This window comes from Anolis carolinensis, chromosome 5 (assembly GCF_035594765.1).
Source record: "Anolis carolinensis isolate JA03-04 chromosome 5, rAnoCar3.1.pri, whole genome shotgun sequence".
Classification (NCBI taxonomy): Eukaryota; Metazoa; Chordata; class Lepidosauria; order Squamata; family Dactyloidae; genus Anolis; species Anolis carolinensis.
In genome coordinates, this window is record NC_085845.1 from 205,647,052 (window position 1) to 205,667,983 (window position 20,932).

Genomic DNA, 20,932 nt, shown 5'->3' on the forward strand with positions numbered 1-20,932 from the left:
AGGCTAAACATGCCCAGCTCTTTCAGCCGCTCCTCATAGGGCTTGTTCTCCAGACCCTTCATCATTTTAGTCGCCCTCCTCTGGACGCTTTCCAGCTTGTCAACATCTCCCTTCAACTGCGGTGCCCAAAATTGGACACAGTGTGATTCCAGGTGTGGTCTGACCAAGGCAGAATAGAGGGGGAGCAGGACTTCCCTGGATCTAGACGTTATACCCGTATTTATGCAAGCCAAAATCCCATTGGCTTTTTTCGCCGCCGCATCACATGTTCAACTTGTTCCCCACGAGGACTCCAAGGTCTTTTTCACACGTACTGCTATCGAGCCAGGCGTCCCCCATTCTGTATCTTTGCATTCCATTTTTTCTGCCAAAGTGAAGTATCTTGCATTTGTCCCTGTTGAACTTCATTGTGTTAGTTTCGACCAATCTCTCTAATCTGTCAAGATCGTTTTGGATTCTGCTCCTGTCTTCTGGAGTGTTGGCTATCCCTCCCAGTTTGGTGTCTGCAAACTTGATGATCGTGCCTTCTGACCCTTCATCTAAGTTGTTAATAAAGATCCTGAACAGAACCAGGCCCAGAACGGAGCCCTGCGGCACTCCACTTGTCACTTCTTTCCAGGATGAAGAAGACGCATTAGTGAGCACCCTTTGGGTTCGTTCGCTTAGCCAATTACAGATCCACCTAACCGTAGTTTTGCCTAGCCCACATTTGACTAACTTGTTTGCCAGAAGGTCATAGGGGACTTTGTTGAAGGCCTTACTGAAATCCAGATACGCTACATCCACGGCATTCCCCGCATCTACCCAGCTTGTAACTTTATCCAAAAAAAAAAAAAAGAGATCAGATGAGTCTGGCATGACTTGTTTTTGGTAAATCCGTGTTGACTATTAGCAATGATCGCATTTGTCTCTAAGTGTTCGCAGACCACTTCCTTAATGATCTTTTCCAGAATCTTGCCTGGTATCGACGTGCTTCAACCCCATCTATCAGCAGAGTCCAACTGCCAGCATCTGACCTTATCTACACAGTTTAGTAAACTTACAGATTCATGTTTTCACCCAAAATATCCATAGGCTTTAATCTTCACAGTTGCAATATTTACAAAATGTACAAAAAGGATTTGCAGATCCACTTTTAGCTTATCATTGCAACCAATCAGAATAATCAAATGGTCATATACAACAAAGACAGATACTCACACAGAGTCACACAGGAGAGAAGAAGATGTAACCGTTCATCCTCTTTATATAGCCACCTCCTGTTCAGTCATCAATAAGGGACACTGGCTGATGCAACTCCTTTGCAATAACCATGACATCAATATGAATCAGGCTTTACCACACACATCCCTTAGGTCAGGGGTCCCCAAACTTTTTAAACAGGGGGCCAGTTCACGATCCTTCGGACAGTTGGAGGGCCGGACTATAGTTGGCCACCGAGCAATAATAATTAATTAATAAATAATAATAATAAAGAGGGTTGGAAGAGACCTTTTGGGCCATTGAGTCCAATCCCCTTCTGCCTTTGTGCACTGAAAGCACAAGCAAAGCACCCGTGACAGATGGCCACCCAGCCTCAATGTTAATAATAACAACAACAACAACAACAACAACAACACAGGGTTTTGGAACACAATACTCCTGACCTCACAATCGGGTTAAAAACAAAGTATGGATTGTCGATGTTGCAATCCCAGGTGAAAGCAGGATTGAGGAGAAACAACTGGAAAAGCTGACACGATATGAGGATTTAAAGATCGAATTGCAAAGACTCTGGCACAAGCCAGTCAAGGTGGTCCCAGTCGTGATCGGCACACTGGGTGCAGGGCCTAAAGGCCTTGGGCTGCACTTAAACACAATCGGTGCTGACAAAATTACCACCTGCCAGATGCATAAGGCCACCTTACTGGGATCTGCACGCATTATTCGCCAATACATCACACAGTCCTAGACGCTTGGGAAGTGTCCGACGTGTGATCCAGTACAACAACCAGCAGAATGTCTGCTGTGGACTCATCTTGTTGTATTTCAAATAATAATAATAAGGGTTGTAAGAGAAGAAGAGACCTCTTGGGTCATTTAGCACAACCCCCTTCTGCTCTTGTGCCGTGGGGGCCGGATAAATGGCTTCAATGGGCCGCATCCGGCCCCCGGGCCTTAGTTTGGGGACCCCTGCCTTAGGTATTGCATCATGACATTCACAATCATACCCAGGTGCCATCAATATACCACATGTTCATCAATAGGTATTTTATTCTGTGATTAGAAATGAGTTGCCACTTCTATCTAACATTTTATAGTGAACCAGAGTCATTTAGGTAAACATACACACACGTAATCCAACCTCCTTTTCCCCTTCTCCCTCCCGGCGTCTGTTTCTCTCTGTTCCAAACAATGCTGTTTTGAAAAACATTTCCTGGCAGTTTTCCCTCCTCGCATCTCTTTCAGGTCACCCCGATCTCTCTTCACCTCTTACCCACACCTCTCCCCTGGTGCTTGGCAACACTTGCCTCTTTCCAAATTCCTTCACTCTTCACTCCCTCCTCCACCCTCCTTAACGCATTCTCAAACTCTCTTCTTGTAAAATGCGCTTTTCAAATCTTAGCTCCATCACTGTGACCCTATCCCACTTCTTCCAGCAGAGAGAGGGGAGGGGGGAGGTTTCCCGACGGCTTCCATGTCAAAATCTCAAAATACGGACTGGCCCATAGAGGGAGAGGGAGACAGCATTAAAAAGGAATTCACTGCCTCGAACAATAACCCCTCGATTTAATTTGTATTTCAAAATATATGTTGGACAACACGCAGAGGAATACCATGGCAAGGCATTGTCAATTGCCATGTTATTTCCAAGAAATTCCCAATTAGTTAATTACTGATAATGGTCCTCCACCTTCCAGTGACTCACTTCAGACTTAAGAGCTGCTATTAAGAGTGGGATTCCAGTTACTTCATGGAGAAGCACTGAGGCACTCCAGGCAAAGATCAGCCCAGTTCCAGGAATCCTTTAGCCTCATTATCACTATCTGCATTAACCTGCCCAACTTTACTCCAACTTTCTGGGAACTTCAACTACAAAAAGCCACACACTTCCTAAAACCAATCATTTCCTTCTTTGTGTTGTGGAAGGCTTGCATGTCCCGTTTTTCCAGAATGTCTGGCCATGTTCCAGAAGCATTCTCTCCTAATGTTTCACCCATATCTCTAGCAGGCATCCTCAGAGGTTGTGAGGTCTGCTGGAAACTATGAAAGTGGGGTTTATATATCTGTGGAATGGTGTCTACGGCAGTAGAAAGAACTCTTGTCTGCCTGAGGCAAGTGTGAATGTTGTAAATAGCCAGCTTGATTAGCATTTAATGGCCTTGCACATTTAAATTTTAAATGTGCTTGATTGTTTTGATTATGTTTATGTTTTATAACGGTTATTTTGTATGATTTTGTGTTTACCTATGTTGGAAACCGTCCTGAGTCCCCTTGGGGATATAGAGTGGTATACAAATAAAGTTTTATTTTATTTATTATTATTGCAGATTCACAGCTTGACTGCTTCTTGTCTGAGGGAATCCTTTGTTGGGAGGTGTTAGCTGGCCCTGATTATTTCTTGTCTGGAATTCTCCTGTTTTCTGAAGATTGTTCTTTATTTACTTTCCTTTATTTACTGTATTAAAAAAAAACTCTAAAATCAGGACAGTAAAACATTCAGAAAACAGGGGAATTCCAGACAAGAAACAATCAGGGCCAACTAACACCTCCCAACAAAGGATTCCCTCAGGAAAGAAGCAACCAGGCTGTGAATCTGCAAGGCCATTAAATACTAATCAAGTTAGCCATTTGCAACATTCACTCTTGCCTCAAACAGAAAAGAGTTCTTTCTCCCACACTGGACATCCCACTTGCCTAGTTTCCAACAGACCTCGCAACCTCTGAGGATGCCTGCCATAGATATGGGCGAAACGTCAGGAGAGAATAGTTCTGGAACATGGCCATACAGCCCGGAAAATTCACAGCAACCCATTTCCTTCTTATTGTCTCCCCAAATCCACCCGTTTTAGATACCGGCAATAATAATCACAATCTGCCAACTGCAAAAGGCCACCCTACTGGGATCTGCGGGCATCATCCGAAAATACATCACACAGTCCTAGACACTTGGGAAGTATTTGACTTTGTGATTTTGTGATACGAAATCCAGCATGTCTATCTTGTTTGCTGTGTCATAATGAAATAATGATAAAAAATACTTTATATTCCACCTTCTTCCCGAGGGAACTCAGAGCGGATTACACATACAGAGGCAAAGGCTTCTCCTTTCATTTCCAGCTCTGGATGTAATGCCCATCTCCGGCTCTGGGGAGGTGCTCTTCTCCATTTCCAAACTGAGAAGCCTGCGTTGTTTGAGGAATCTGTGTGGCTGGCATGACTGCTTAGAGCAACTTTTTGCCTTTTCCCACCAAGGCGGTACCTATTGATCTACTCACATTTGCATGTTTTGAACTGCTAGGTTGGCAGGAGCTAGGGCTAACAGCGGGAACTCACTCTGTCCCGTAGATTTGAACTGCCAGCCATCAGGTCAGCAGTTCAGCAGCACAAGAGTTTAACCCATTGTGCCACCGACGATCCACTCAAACTATTTTTGTGTCATCATACTCATCCCCATATAGGTCTGGCGTTCTCCTCCCTTGCCCTTTGTGCTCACTATACGAAGCAAATCATAATAACTTTGATAAATCCTTCTTCTCCTTCCAGTCTAAACCCTTCTATAATAATCAGTGTCCCTGGTTCCCCACTAGATTCGTATGTATGTATGTCACATCTTTCTCGCCATATTTGGACTCGAGGCAATTTTCAGCTTAAAAAACAATACAGCTCATCACAACGATAACGGTGAATTAACTATTCACAAAATTAAAACAATTCATACCCACACTTCGTAAGACAGAATGCAACTGAATGAATGAAAACTAATTAAAAACAGCACCCTTAGCCCTTACTTTAAAGACATTCTATTTTAGAAACCGTCTAGATTATGTTGATGGAAGGATAGCGGGGAAGGGTCATTGAGAAAGCAAGCCACTGAGAGAGCAAGGTCTTTGGGATAATGATCATCATGATGATTACGATTATTATTTCTTACCCGCGTCTGCATATGGCTCAAGGCAGAGAAAGAGTAGAAATCTTCCCTTAGCAGTGCTACCCTGTATTTCAGCCCAACTACACTCCTCACAATCAGGCCCAAGGGGAAAAAAGCTTTGGGGAAATAAGCATAATCAAAGCACCCCCGACAGATGGCCATCCAACCTCTGTTTCAAAGCCTCCAAGTAAGGAGCTTCCATCACACTCTGAGGCAGAGAGTTCCACTGCTGAACAGGTCTTAAGTTTTTCCTCATGTTCAGGTGGAATCTCCTTTCTTGCCATTTCAACCCATGCCTCCATTGAGTTTCCAGGGCAGCAGAAAGGAAGCCTGCTCCCTTTTCCTTATGGTATCTTTTCACTTATTTATACATGGCTCTCATGTCTCCTCTCAGCCTTCTCTTCTGAGACTAAACAGACCCAGATCTTTAAGATGCTCCTCAGAGAGATTATTCATGGTCTCCAGACCTTTGATCATTTTACTTGCCCTCTTCCTCTGGACACCTTCCATCTTGTCAATATTCCTCTTAAATTGTGGTTCCTGGAATTCAACATAGTGTTATTCCAGGTGAGAAAGTGTGACCAAAGCAGATTAGAGAAGCACCAAGACTTCCCTCAATCTGAACACTAGACTCCTTTGGATGCAGCCCAAAATCCCACTGGTTTTTTCAGCTGATGCATCACACTCTTGGCTCATGTTGAACTTTTCTCCACGAAGACTCCAAGATCTTTCTCACATATAACTCCATTGCAGAGCCAGGCATCACCCATCCTGTATCTGTACATTTCATTTTTTTCTGCCTAAGTGTAATATCCTTTATTTCTCCTTGTTGAAATGCATTTTGTTAGTTTTGATCAACTCTTTCATCTGTTGAGGTCATTTTTCATACTGACCCTGTCCTCTGGAGTATTGGCTCTCCCTCCCAATTTGGTCCCATCTGCAAATTTAATAAGCATGCGTCTAAACTTTCATCTAACCTTCGTGTGCCATCAAGTCAACTCTCAGTTTTCTGCTTCTCTCTCTCTTTCGGTGTTTTTTTGGCCAGATTTCTTCAGAGATATTCCCTTGCTTCTGAGGCTGAGGGAGGACGGCCTGCTCAAAGAGGTCCATGGGGCTTCCATGGCTGAGTAGCATTCGAACCCTGAACTTTCCCCAGAATCTCAATCCAGCACTAGCGCCAGCATTGCATTAGACCCCTGCTGGCTTCCTTTTCAGGTGGCTTGATGCTTTTGTGCACAAACAAACACAGAGAAACCTAGGGAGCTGGGGTGCCAACCCTTTCTTTTCAGGATGCCATGTAGGAGGTGCTCTTACATAATAAAAATGAGGGGAGGCTCTGGTGGAGACAGATATCCAGAAACTAAAGGGAAACCTGGGCGTTTGGGGAAGAGGGACCTTGGGATCCCCATTTGGGGGCGAATTTATTTTTCCTTGACTGTCCTTTGTTTGATTTATGCGGAAAGGTTTTGCAAAAAGTGGTTTTGTGTTTGGGGAGCCCAGACTCTCTCACCTCCTCATTCGGATTCTCGGGCAAGCTCCTTCTCTTCGTAATCCGACCAGTTTGTTCCTAAGGAATGGACACTTTGGGACTGACAGCACTCACCAGGCGTGTAGCTGACTAGCAGAATGGGGAGAGGCCCCAGGGCATGCTTTGGCTTTCTTCCTAATCCTGGAGCTGTGGCTTCTGAACCCAAGAGCAGAGTAGGATGCAGTGTAGCCAGTGCTGCATAGGCGCTTACAAGCATATATACCTGGGTTGTTGTATGTATTCCGGGCTGTATGGCCATGTTCCAGAAGTATTCAACAGCATCTACCAAAACATCCAATTCACCATGGAAAAAGAAAAGGATGGAAAACTGCCATTTCTAGATGTTCTGGTCATCCGCAAACCCAATCAACAATTGGGCCACACAGTCTACAGAAAACCTACACACACAGATAGATACCTTCATAAAAACTCCAACCGTCACCCAAGTCAAAAAAGAAGCACAATCAAAGCCCTGACGAGACCGTGCACAAAGAATCTGCAAAGCCCACCTCCTCCAAGGTGAACTAAACTACCTAAACTGGGCTCTCCAGGCCAATGGAGACTCCACCACAGACACCAGAAGAGCTGCAAGGCCAAGAACAAGCCATGAGAGTCAAGACAAAGATCCACCCAGAGGAAACGTGTTCTTACCAGACATCAAGGGAACCACTGACTGCATAGGCAAACTGATGAAGAAGCACAACCTACAAACTATCTACAGACCCAACAAGAAAATCCAACCAATGCTACGGTCAGCGAAGGACAAGAGGGATCCTCTCTCCTCTGCAGGAGTCTACCGGATACCATGCAGCTGTGGACAAGTCTACACAGGGACCACCAAACGCAGCACCCAAACAGGAGAGAATACTTCTGGAACATGGCCATGCAGCCCAGAATACATACAACAACCCTGTGATCCCGGCCATGAAAGCCTTCGACAACATATATACCTGGCATTGCCTGGCTTTGTATTTTCTTTGTGACTCTTTCTGTTCTTTCTCCCTTTCCTGCATACACCTTGCCCTTTTCACTTCCCTTCCTTTCTTTCCTTCTTCCCTTGCTTTCCCTCACACACATTCCCACTCCTTCCTTCTTTTCTCCTCCCTTCTTTCTCTTCCTTCCCTTTCCTCATACCCTTTCCCCTTTCCTTTTTCTTCTTTCATGCAGTCTTTCCTTGGAAGTCACAGTCTCTCAGCCTCAGAGCAAGGTGCAGGTGTGCAAACACATACACCCCTTCCAAAATATACATCTTTATGAAATTGCTGTGCATATGTCCCTGCTGTGGCCTTCAGGGCTGTGGATTTTTCTTATTGTGGCCATTTTATTTGCCAGTCGCCAATCCTTTCTATCTCTAGTCTGCCCTCATGTGGTTGCACCTGAGCATTACAAGCATGGAGACTTAGATGCCAGTAGCTAATTCTGTCTATATACTTTTGGGGGCTCTTGTGCCAAAGCAGGGTGGATTTTTCTTGTTGATACCCTACAATCATTTTAAGCTGCATAATGAAGAGTCTGTGTGCTAAGTTTGGTCCGGACCCATCATGCCATGTAGGAGCCTTTGTAATACAAACCAACATACATACATACTTTGACTTCTATAGGATAGTAGGAAACCGGAGAGAAAATATGCAGGATGTTCTGATAAGACTTTTAAAAGGTAAAAACGTACCTTTATAGTTGCACATAATGCATCCCAGATAGAAAAGAAGACAGACAAAATAAAGTTGCACAACTTTGGTAGCGGAGTCCCTAATGCTGACTCTCATGTCTCTGTGTAAGGGATTTTGAGGCAAGAGAGAAGCCTCATGATGCCCCCTTCTCAAACAAAAGGACAATAAAGACAAACTTAAGATTTTTAGGAGGAAACGGGAAGTGTTCTGCAGGCAGGAAGCAAAGCACCTTGAGTTACGTAGATCTAGGAAACAAAGGTGAAAACAAGACAGCAGGCATGTGCCAGAGGGTTCCCTCTGTCCCTCATTGGTCTCTATAGATGAGTGTTGATGCTGCTTCACTTCCACCAAATCCACCTTACCATCCATTGGCTCAGCCACTCTATTGGAAAATATAACTGTACCCAGTCACATTAGCCAACATATCCTTTTGGCTAATGTGAATCTCCATGAACATGTGGAGACCACCTTTCGAAAACCACTAGTCAAGAAAAGCATAACCTTGTTAGAAGTCAACTCTTTGAACAAGTGATATTCACAAGCATTCATGTAATGACACACAGGTAACTCAGCGGTTAAACTGAAGAACCATGACTTTGAACTGCCAAGGACACAGACATGCCACTACAAAAATATATTTGGTTAGCAGAGGATGGTTGTTTCTTTAAAGTTGAAATTGTCATTGCATTTGCCCAAAACATATACACTCACTTTAAAACCTTTCAGTTCAAAATATGCACTCAGAGATAAAAAAAAGTCTTCTTTGAAAAATGTTTACCCCTAAACATGTTGTATTAACTCACCATGCAGGCACATTTCTCATTAAGGTTCTGTTACAGATAGGATGTAGCTTCTCTGTGCTGAGTACACAGGGTATCATTCTTAATCAATAATCCATAGTCTTTAAGTATACTTGTACCCACCGAAGTCCGTAAGCATACTTTTATATTGAAGTCCAAACAGCAACATACATGAATTCACCTCCACTAAGGTCTGATGCAAAAGAGAATACAAAATGGAGTCCTGAGTCTGAACATGCTCAGTACAATCACATGTCTATAGTCCCTCCCACACCAAAGAGGTAAGTCAAACTGGCAAATCAACATACACATAGAATACGGGTTAGCAAATATACACATTAACAAGTAAATAGTGAGAGGCTTGGGAGGTTGCTATTTCCAACACACTCTGACCTTTCCTGTTGTGCTGGTTTGCAGGTGAAGATGAGAAATTTGCTGCTTCCCTAATGGACGGGAAATTTCCCCGGAGCACCTCCATGCAAGACACTGTCAGAGAAGGGCACGGCATCCCTCCCCCACCCCAGACTGCCCCTCCCCCACCCCCCTCCCCCTATTATTTCGACACTGCTCCACCCCCATCCTTCTCCCCCCCTCCACCCCCAGGAAGAGTCTACGACACGATCCGGTCGAGCTTCAAGCCGGGCCTGGAGGCCAAGCTCCACGGGCTGCCACAGGTCATCAGTGCGGCCGAGATGTACGACCAGGCCAGGATGGCCCTCCCGTACCCCGAGCGGCAGAAGCGGGCGCGCTCCATGATCATCCTGCAGGACTCCTCGCACCTCCCCGTGGAGCCCACTGACATCCCCCGGCCAGGCCCCTCTGCCACGCCCCCCGAGAAGCTGAAGCGCAAGGGCCGCGGGGCAGTGGACAACCCCTACGCCAACATGGGCCAATTCAACGTCAGCCTCTTTGCCCCCACCAAGCCCCAGAGGAAGAAGAGCCCCCTGGTCAAGCAGCTGCAGGTGGAGGATGCCCAGGAGCGGGCAGCCCTCTCCATGGCGGCGGCAGGGGGCTTCGTGCGGGAGCCCTCCCCCACCAGGCACAGCCACCGCCTGGGCGGCATGGAGTACCAGTCCCATCACCAACAGCAGCCGATGGACGCAGGCAGCCTCCCCTTTGCCACAGCCATTGCCGGGGCGCTGAAGGACCGAGACCGCCGCCTGGACGAAAGGCGAAAATCCACTGTCTTCCTCTCCGTGGGGGCCATTGAAGGGAGCCCCCCAACCATAGAGATGCCATCCCTGCAGCAGTCGCGGTCCATCGATGAACGGGTGCTGGGGAGCAGGGATGTGCTCCTGCCTTCGCCTGTCTCAGCTTTAAAGCCATTGATCAGTAGTTCCTCCTCCACCTTCATCCACCCGCTCACCGGGAAACCACTAGACCCCAACTCGCCACTAGCGCTTGCGCTGGCCGCAAGGGAGCGGGCGCTTTCCACCCAGGTCCCCTCCAGAGTGCCCACTCCCATCCACAGCCCAGACTCGGACCGCACGGCGCCCCTGTTTGTGGACATCCAGACCAAAGATCAAGAGCGTGGGGAGCTTGAAGGCCTCATATCACCTGCGTACTCGCCCGGAGCCAAGGCGCCAACACCAAGCGCCTTGACCCCGACACAGAGCCACTGGGGGATGCCAATGATTACGAGGAAAGAGGGGGAAGTGCGAGCCGAGACGCCTGTCAAGGAGGAGAGGAAAGCAGAAGACAGGAAGTCGATGATCATCAGCATAGTGGACACGTCACTGCAGAAGACAGCGGGCCTCATCATGGTGCATGCGACCAGCAACGGCCAAGACTTAGGACTGGATATGAAGGAGGACAAGGTGCCGGTCCCGGAGGGGGGCCCAGAGCCAGCTGAGCTGTCTGCCACAGAGGCTCAGCCCAGCCCCATTGGAAAGGCCCCTGTCAGCCCCGCCTCAGACAAAACCCTAGGGCAAGGCAGCTCAGAAGAGGAAGCGGAACCCTACACGGTGACCCTGCCCCCGGCTCAGCTGTCTTCGAGCGACGAAGAGACGAGGGAGGAGCTGGCCAAGATCGGCCTGGTGCCTCCCCCAGACGAGTTTGCAAACGGGGTCCTGGTCACCACCCCGGGCACACCCATCAGCCAACTGGCCGCTCCAGCAGTTGCCACGCCATCCCTACCAGCGGCAGCAGTAGCATCTTCTACCACTGGTGGAACACCCTCAGGGAAGCCCTCTGATGCCCCCACGGCCCCCGAGTCTGCCGCAGACTCCGGAGTGGAAGAAGTGGACACCAGAAGTTCAAGTGACCATCACCTGGAGACCACAAGTACCATCTCCACTGTCTCCAGCATGTCCACGTTGTCCTCTGAGAGCGGGGAGCCCACCGACACATACACTTCCTTTGCGGATGGACAAACTTTTATACTCGAGAAGCCGCCAGTGCCTCCAAAGCCAAAACTCAAGTCCCAGCTCAGCAAGGGGCCGGTTACTTTCAGGGACCCGCTTTTGAAGCAGTCTTCGGACAGCGAGCTCATCGCCCAGCAACACGCGGCCATCCTGGCTTCCGCCAGCGTCGGCCGGCCACGCTACCTCTTTCAGCGAAGGTCCAAGCTGTGGGGGGACCCCCTGGACAGCAGGCCGATCCATGGGGCTGAGGATGACAAACCAACTGTGATCAGCGAGCTGAGCTCCCGGCTGCAGCAGCTGAACAAGGACACGCGCTCTTTGGGGGAGGAGCCCGCCGGGACTGTGCTGGACCCTGGGAAGAAGTCACCAGTGGTAGCCGCACGGTAAGATGGAGGGGTGTTGGGCAGAGAGGCAGTCCTGGCTAACACAAGGTGGGTGGGCCTGGAGCTCTAAAGGGACAACAGGGAGGAAGTCTCCAGGGATGGTGGGAAGAAGATGGGAGGACGCTTGAGGACCCCCCCCCCCGCCTGCTCCCACCAGCACAGTCCCTCTCTCCTCAACTTCTTCCCTGATCCTTGAACACGTGTCCAGACCAGCACTCTCCTTCCACGTTTCATTTCTGTCCCTCAGGGCCCTTTCACACTACAGCACTAGTACAGTGTTTAATGATTCCACATTAATTGCCATAGCAACATCTTGTGGAAGCCCTGGGTTTGTAATTTGGGGAGGTGCTACAGCTGTTCACTGGCTGGGAATTCTAAGGAACCCCCCTTAAACCACAAATCCCAGCGTTCCATAGAATGGAGCTGTGAAAAATGAAGTGGAATCCTAGTGCTATCATTAAAAAGCACACACTTTGTGCTTCCCTTGCATGCCTACATGTCTCCCCCTCCACCTTCCCTTAAAGGAACTTGGAAATCTCACCCTGGTAAACTTGGGGAAGAGCAAGGATCACAGAGCAACTGGGTTTAGAAAAGAAAAGAAAATAGTGCTCCTTCCATCCGCATACTTTACAATAGAAATTGTCTTATATGTTTTTTTTATCGCCCTGTTTTTGCTGCAGCAGAGGCATTTATTTATTTATTTATTTCAGGGCGAATCACAGAGCACATTCAATGCCAATTATAACAATGACAAGACAGGCAACAGATAGAGCAGTGGTTCTCAACTTGTGGGTCCCAGGTGTTTTGGCCTACAACTCCCAGAAATCCCAACCAGTTTACCAGATGTTCTGGGAGTTGAAGGCAAAAACATCTGGGGACCCACAGGTTGAGAACCACTGAGATGAGGTATATATAGGCTTTCCCATCTTTCGGCATCTTTGGAGGCTGTGCTCAATTTTGGCCACCAGAGGGTGCTGTTGCCCCAGCTCCCTGCCAAAGAGCTTTCTTTGTACGTAAACTTCCTCCTTTTTCTGATCAAAACACAGAGCCTAAATACCTCCCCACTTTAATACGATTTCTATTTATCTACTCACATTTGTTTTGAACTAATAGGTAGGCAGAAGCTGAACTAAAGGGCAGGAGCTCACCCTGACCTGGACTTCGAACTCTTGACCTTCCAGTTGGCAAGATTTATTGCAGCTTGGATTAATCTGTTGTGCTAAAGCAGATTAATCACCAAGATGTACATAGCCAAAACATGTCCTCAAATATCTGTGGACATACACTGTAAAGTCGACAGCTGTGTAAGACTACCATACATCAAGGCTGGCTCCGCCCTTTACTTGAGAGAGCAGTGGGGTGATGGGTGGTGTTATGCACAAACAAAGATGAAGGGAGAAGAGTAAAGCAATGGCTCAGAAAGGAGACACTCAGGGCAAACTGCAGCAAGAAGGTTGAGTTTCTTTCCTGAGAAGCAAGCTCTTGTTTGGGGAGGGGAAAACAAACGAAGTGGGGAAGACTAGTTAATGGAGAACGTAGCCCAAATGAACTCTTCCTTCCTGCCCCAAATCCCTTCCCTTGCCTTCCCCCGGCCGTCCCAGGATGCTACATAGGCCACATGGCCCAGAGACAGATTTCCCAGAGAACTGCTGGTCTGGACAGGCACTTCGCTCCCCTTTCTTTGCTGTTTCTGCTTAACTCCCTTCTTACATGCCTCAGACCTCTCTCATTCTCTGGCCTCTTCTGCTGAGAACTGAAAAGATAGGATACACCACACTTGCTGTTAATGCAGGGCAAGGTGGGGACTGTGCTGCTCCCCCCCCCCCCGCAGGTGTTGTTGGACTGTTTTCCCCAGCATCCCTCTCTATTGGCTGTGCTGGTGAAGGTCTGGACAACATTCCCCCCCCCCCCCCCCCTGCTGATTTATGGAAGGCTGCAAGTCCGCACAAATTGCCAAAGCACTGAAGGGTTTTTATTATTCTCAGTGGTTGCCGTATGTCCTTTCAGTCAAACACACCTTTGTTAAGGTTGGCCCAGTGGCGTCATCACAATTAACTGAGCCCAGCTGTGAAAATGGCCACGTGATTCAGAATGACTTCTTTCTGATGTGCAGGTGGCTCCTTGTCTAGAAGCAGTCTAGTTCCTTGTCTAGTTCCCCAACCAGAAATATCCTGCCTGACTCCCATGCCAGGATAGCTCTGCATGAAGGGCAAAGGCCTTCCTCTTTTGGGGGGGCAACTCAAGCGCACCCGAGGATGATCAGAATTGGATTCGGCATCCTAAACCAAATGTATAGAATACCATTTTTTCACCTGCGGTTCTGCTTGCCAGCCTTAACCCCGTGAGGACGATCTACTTAAATGTCAAGCTTATATATTTTGTTCCAGTGTGCATCACTTTGGATTTATTTTGAACTGCCTCCATTGCCATCCAGATGCCCCGTTCGGAGCTTTGCAAAGTCTGAGTAACTCAGACGGATTTCTAAACTTGGCTGCCTCCGTGTCCTCCCTCTCTCCCCTGTGCATCCCATGAACAGAGTAAATAGCACCAACCAGCCCACCCCCTCAAAAGGATCTTATGTGTATTTAGCTCAGACATGAGCAAAATTGGGCCCTCCGGGTGTTTCAGACTTCTTCTCCCACCATTCCTAACAGACTTAGGACCCTTCCTTTTCCCCTTAAGCAGCTGAGGGGTGAAAGGAAAGGCCCGAGACCATTAGGAATGGTGGAAGTTGAAGTCCAAAACACCTGGAGGGCTGAAGTTTGCCCATGCCTGATTTAGCTGGAAGAATCTCTACTAGACACAGCATGCCTTGAGCACCATCCCACCCTGGACACGTCCACTCTTTCTTAATTTTGGAAGGGCCTAGTAGTCCTGGGTTGAGTAGTCCCTGGAGAGGCACCAGAGCTGGCAAGACTGGGCAAGACCCAAGGATCTACTTTGGTGCAAGGCAGCCTTCCAATACTCCAGGTATCTGCCGTTTCACCCAATAGAGTTAATAACAACCCTAACAACAGATAGTTGGGAAAGGATGCGAACATTTAGCACTGATCTCTCAAAGTGGGCCATTGCAGGGTCTTTTAAAGGAGTTCCTTATCCTTTGAAGACTAATTTCCCCAGAGGTAGCCCTCCCTGTGACTGCCTTTACCCCTGTTGCCTTTCCCTTTTTCTTTCCGCCTCTCATGCAGCTGTCTTGTGTCTTGAGCTGCCCCCCATTTAACCCAGTGAGCTCTGAAAAGGCAAAGGGCCCTCTATGTCATCATGGCTCATCCATTTCCTTTGGTGGCCAAGGACCCTTGTATATGTTGTCAAAGACTTTCATTGTTAGAATCACTGGGTTGCTGTGGGTTTTCCAAGCTTTACTGCCATGTGCCAGAAGCATTCTCTCCTGATGTTTCACCCACAAACCTTACAACTTCTGAGGATGCCTGCCATAGATGTGGGTTAAACGTCAGGAGAGAATGCTTCTAGAACATGGCCATATAGCCCGGAAAACTCACAGCAACCCAGTAATTCTGGCCATGAAATACATCAGTTTCCAGGGGTAAAGTGGGGAAACTGAGAATTCTTATATACATATATATATATATATGCAGCATGCTATTTCGAAAACCCACCACTGCTTTGTATTCCTACAGATCTGACAAAGAGAGTGAAGAAAAATAAGCCTTGTAGGCATGTAGCTGCTAGGGTAAAGCTTCCTCTTTCTATATCAACTCATCAATTAATTCTGTTTCAGTCAAAAGGTGTTAATGTCCTGGTGTCAGCTTCCAGCTACAGCACTTTAACCACTACCTATTTCCTTGTAGGCTGTGTTGCTGTTCCATCTTCCAAGGCAGCAAAAGTCAGGCACCAAAACCAGAATGGCAGCTCCATTCCAAAACCTTAGCAAGGTGAACCCTGGCCATTGAGCAATAGAAGGGCCCATGCTAGGAACATTCCATTGGGTCGAAGCAGGGGTAGATTTAGGCCCACACTGAAAAGCACCTATTTTATGCGCAGAAGATCCTAGGTCCAATCCTCAGCCTTTCAGACTGAGGCCAAGGGAGACAAAGCTGCCTCCAAGTGGGACAAACAATACTGAGATGGAAGGATCACTTTCCAGAAAGGGCATAAAACTTCTCCTTTTAAAAGAATTTAAAATTAAAGGATATGATTTGTTGTTTTGCTGTCTGGGGGCTTGGGGTAGCCCACAGGGCATGTTGGAGGCAGAAATTTGTCTCCTGGCTTTGCCCAAGTTCCTCACCTGCTTTAAGGACAGGAACGTTGTGTCGACAACTTGCTTTCTAACTCAACTTGCCCCAAAGCCCCTTTGAATGGCAACTGTTCATCTCCACTCTCCTTTCAGGAGTGAAACCCACGCCCCTTTACCCTTTAAGAGGAGGAAGAACCTGAAACACCACAGGATTAATGAGACTAATCCTGCCTCTTGCATAGGACCCTTGTGGCTTTATGCAATTTGTCATAGACTCAGTCCTAAATAAACAGGCAAGATCACCAGGTTGAGAAAGGGGGGCAATCTTGCCTGTTCCTCACAGTGGTTCCCAACCTTTAGGCTTCCAGGTGTTTTGGACTTCAGTTCCCACAATTCCTAACAGGCTGGGATTTCTGGGAATTGAAGTCCAAAACACCTGGAGGCCCAAAGGTTGGGAACCACTGCTTCAGGCTCACTCTTTGATTACCATAGAACTTAGAAGACTGGAAGGGATCCTGGGAGACTGGTGTGGCTTTGACACTCCTTGCCAGAAAAGGCTAAAGACGATGTAAAACTACAACTCCCAGGATTCTATAGCCTTGGCCATTAAGTGGTGTGAAACTGCATTCATTCTACGTTGTGGATGCATCCTAGGAGTGACAGCAGAGCTCATCCATCATTGCTGGTGAATTGGGAATCAAGAGTCTTCCAAAGCATTCTGTAATTGGAAGTGAGTTCTTTTAGAGCAGTGGTTCCCAACCTTTGGGCCTCCAGGTGTTTTGGAGTTCAACTCCCACAGTTCCTAACAGCTGGTAAGATGGCTGGGATTTGAAGTCCAAAACACCTGGAGGCCCAAAGGTTGGGAACCTCTGCTTTAGAGGAAGGTTGGGGAGAGAGGGGCAGAGAAGGGGGCCTTCCTCTCTGACAAGAATAAGTTTAATTGGCAATAACAGAATAAACGAGTTTTAGGGCCAGACCATTTTACTATCATATTTGTTACTAATGATTCATCAAGTTACGGGGGGGGGGGATCTCTGCACCTCCGATTAAAAGAGAATAAATCCACTTCCAATTGAAGTAAGCAACAGCTAGCTTCATGGACTGACACAAGTGCTGCTGTGGGGTCCATTTCCTGCAAGAGCAGGCATGGGCCGCAGAACCCGCCTGGGGGGGGGGGGACACCCCAACAGAGCCGGGCAACAGGCGGAGGGATTGGATGGGATGGGGGGCCACCCCCTCATGGTTACCAGTGCAAGTGCGCACAGCCTACAAGGAGGCAGGGGCTTCATGGGTAACCAGCCACGGCATGCCTCGTCACCAACCACGCTCTGGCGTCTCCACTTCCATCCACGCATTAACCCTTTACTAATTCTGGCTCACAAGCCCCACTCCTCTGTTCAGTGAGTGGGGCTTCTGCATGTTCGGGGAGGAGGAGGAGTGGGGGGGGGAGGGGAGAGAAGGGATGTATTCCCTAGAAGTGTGTGTTCTGCACCTGCTGTGCCCCTGAGAGACACCTTGACCGTTTTCAAAAGGTTCAGATCTGAGCAAAGGTGGCTCCCCACCATGACCCATCCCAGCACAGAAAATGGGCCAACAGCCTGACTTCAGAGTTGTTGTATGTCTTTCGGGCTGTGTGACCATGTTCCAGAAGTATTCTCTCCTGACGTTTCACCCACATCTATGGCAGGCATCCTCAGAGGTTGTGAGGCATGGAGAGACAACCTCTGAGGATGCCTGCCATAGATGTGGGCAAAACGTTAGGAGATAATACTTCTGGAACATGGTCACACAGCCCGAAAGACATACAACAACCCTGTGATCCTGGCCATGAAAGCCTTTGACAACAGCCTGACTTCAGCTTCTCTGGAAGGCTGTTGCTGCTGCAGTTGGTCTCTTGGCTTGGTGGTACCCCTTCCCAGCATAGCACCATCTTTGTCCTGCAGCTTATCTAAAATGTTTGTGAACAAACAACACTTATGGCCAATGGCAACGGCCAGTAGCAACATTCACACTTGCCTCCAACAGACAGGATTTCTTTCTCCCACCCTGGACATTATTCCACAGATATATAAACCCCACTTGCCTAGTTTCCAACAGACCTCACAACCTCTGAGGATGCCTGCCATAGATGTGGGCGAAACGTCAGGAGAGGATGCTTCTGGAACATGGCCATACAGCCCGGAAAACGCACAGCAACCCAATATAGGATTCTGTTAAGAACTGGATTATTATGAAGTTTTGTCATCATAAGGACTCCTTTCTCCCTCCTCCAGCTCACTTCCATCCTTGCCTGGCCCTTTGAGAAGACCTCTCTTAGAGCATCTTCATGGCAAAACTCTGGCCCTGAGTATCTCCCTACCGATTCTCTAGCCCTCTTCCATTTCTCATCTTTCCCAAAAAGGGTAGTGAAGTAACCCTTCCACTGCTGTCTGTAACTCCTTTCATTGCCCAAAGATGACTGAAAAGCAACAGAATGACAGAATAGGTCTGTACATGTTTATACTGGCAAAAGCCCCGCTGCCTAATGAGCCTTATTCCCAGGTAAGTGTGATCAGATCTGCACTTAGTTATGTAGTATACATTAGCATTGTTTGTGGCATAGCTGCTATACATTCCAGGCAAGTAGTTCAATGTGTCCAGAATTCAGGCTACCTTCTTGTTAGCGATTTATTTACTTATATTGACTGCAGAATACACAGAGCTCTACCTGTGGAGCTGCCACTCTGCTGTAGGCGTGTAGTGAGGAAATGTGGTTCTGGGAATTGGCAGATGTGTTGCAGTCCTAAGGAACAGTTGCCTGAGTACCAGAGAGAGCCCTTCTGGATCACTGGATCCCAACAGGGGAGGAATTCAAAGTGAAACCAATTGAACTCAGTCACCTTATGGTTTTGGGAGAAAGCACACAGCTGTTCCTTAGTGAGCAGAAACAGCTTCCAATCTGTTGACCTTTGCCAAAGGGCAGTCTTTTTCTCTCAGGGGCACAGCTCTCAGGGCATTTCGCACAAAACAGTGCAAACTGTGCCAACATCGATCAAGCTGCCAAACCTGGTTTGCACATTCCTGGGGAAAGCAGAAGGTACAATGCTGAATTGCGATGCATCATTGCCATTTGAGTCCCCCTTCCCATCCTCTGCTCCTCTCTTCCTCCTCCACTTGATCTCCTCTCTCTCCCCTTCTTTCCTCCCTTCCCAATTGATCTCTTTCAAACCCCCACCACCACCACCACCTTGCCTTCCCATTCCCCTGCCCTTCACCCATTTCCTGCCCTCCACCTGTGATCACTTGGAGATTCACTGTTGCTCTGTCTCAAGCTTTGGCTGTTGAATCCATGCGGTTATGAATGTCCCATTTCCTCTAGCAGATCAGGAATGTGATTCAGTGGATACTGAACTGACCAGAGCTGAGCTGCCTCCCAGAATCCTTGGGTGCCAATGGCCCGGTGGACCCCTTGACCATCTTTCCTTCCCAAGTGGCTCCAGCCCTCTTCTTGGCCAGTGGCCCTCTGCCCTCAGCTGGCAAGAACCTCCATCTGGTGTCCTTCCTTCCTTCCTTCCCGGAGGCCAAGGGGGTGTGCCTGTGGTGGAGCGGCACCCGCGAGCAGGTGAACGGCGCTGGTGGCGGGAAGCCCGGAGGTCCTCTAGCCCACCCAGCAGCTGGGTGTCCTGCTGCCGGCTCCTTCCCGGTCTGGGGGAGAGAGAGAGAGAGAGAGAGGGCCCCTCCAAGAGTCCTGCAAGGGCAGGCCTCCGTCCCTGTCCCCGTCCCCAAATGCTGCCGCCACCGTCACGGGGCCCCGCCCTCTCTTCCCGAAACCCTCCCGCTTCGGAGCCCGTCTCTGGCCAGCAGGCAGTGGCTTCTGGGAGCTGCAGCAGCTCCAGACTGGTTTTGTGACAACGTCTGTTCATTCTTCTCAGTGTTGTGACCGGCGCCCTGGACTGATGCTAACATTTCTCTCATTGCCTCTCTTCCTGCTCTCCCATCTGCATGTCTCCGCTGCTCTGTCTAGAATCGCCTCAGGAGGGTGGGCCAGTTGTGTAAGTGAGCATGTTCTCATCTCATAGCGACCCCATGTCCTCTGTCCGTCCGTCCGTCTGTCCTGTGCTGCTGCTTCCTGCTGCTGCTGTGTGTGTGTGCAAGGGAGCAGGCAGAGCCGGTGGGCTGAAGGGGGGAGGGGAGGGGAGGGGAGGGGGGAGGGAGGGGGTGTCGCTTGCTGTGCGGTGTGGCTCTGTCCCTGTCCTGCCCTTCTGTGGCCCCTAGCATGTCTGTCTCCCTGTCTCGTGATGTTCTGTGCCACCAGGGCCCAGCAGGAAACCCCCGTCTGAGGATTAGAAATGTGTCTCAGGAGATGTGCTGTCGAAGGCTTTCATGGCCGGGATCACAGCGTTGTTGTATGTTTTCCGGGCTGTATGGCCATGTTCTAGAAGTATTATTGTGGGATCCAAAAATTGTCTGATTTTTTTCTTTGTACTGTTCTATTTCCATGATTACCGTGGCATTCCTCTTGTCAGCTAGAACATGGCCATACAGCCCGGAAAACACACAACAACCCTGTCCCAGGAGATGCAGCCTTGGTGGAGGATGCGGGTGCTGAGGGGTCGCCTGGGGGCATCTTCCTGCGTTCTTGCCCTCTGGGGGGAGAAAGCAGTCGCAATAATGTCCCTCCCCCTTCCTATCCTTAGGAACTACAGTATACCACTCACTGGCAGAAGCAGTGGCTGCCCATCTTGAAAACAGGTACCTTTGTCAGGTATTTGAGATAAAGTGATCGTAAATCAGCTGCCTTTATCTCAGCCCTTTTGACCTTCACAAGAACTCATCTTGGCGGCACGAAGATACAAAGTTCAAACTGAGCAGTGAAAAGAGAG

General features: G+C 48.5%; 1 protein-coding gene across 8 annotated transcripts in view; it reads left to right on the forward strand.

The window, feature by feature from the left end:
• The window catches only part of shank3 (SH3 and multiple ankyrin repeat domains 3), a 467,801-nt gene that overhangs the window by 427,625 nt on the left and 19,244 nt on the right, over nucleotides 1-20,932 (forward strand). For 3 of the 8 annotated variants that reach the window (XM_062981259.1, XM_062981260.1, XM_062981261.1), the window contains one exon: nucleotides 9,547-11,875. In XM_062981259.1, coding sequence (XP_062837329.1) covers nucleotides 9,547-11,875 — 2,329 coding nt within the window. Of the gene's footprint in view, nucleotides 1-9,546; nucleotides 11,876-15,513; nucleotides 15,567-19,431; nucleotides 20,047-20,073; nucleotides 20,102-20,932 lie in introns of those variants that run through there. The other 5 variants (XR_010006367.1, XM_062981263.1, XM_062981262.1 and 2 more) reach the window with 5 other exon arrangements.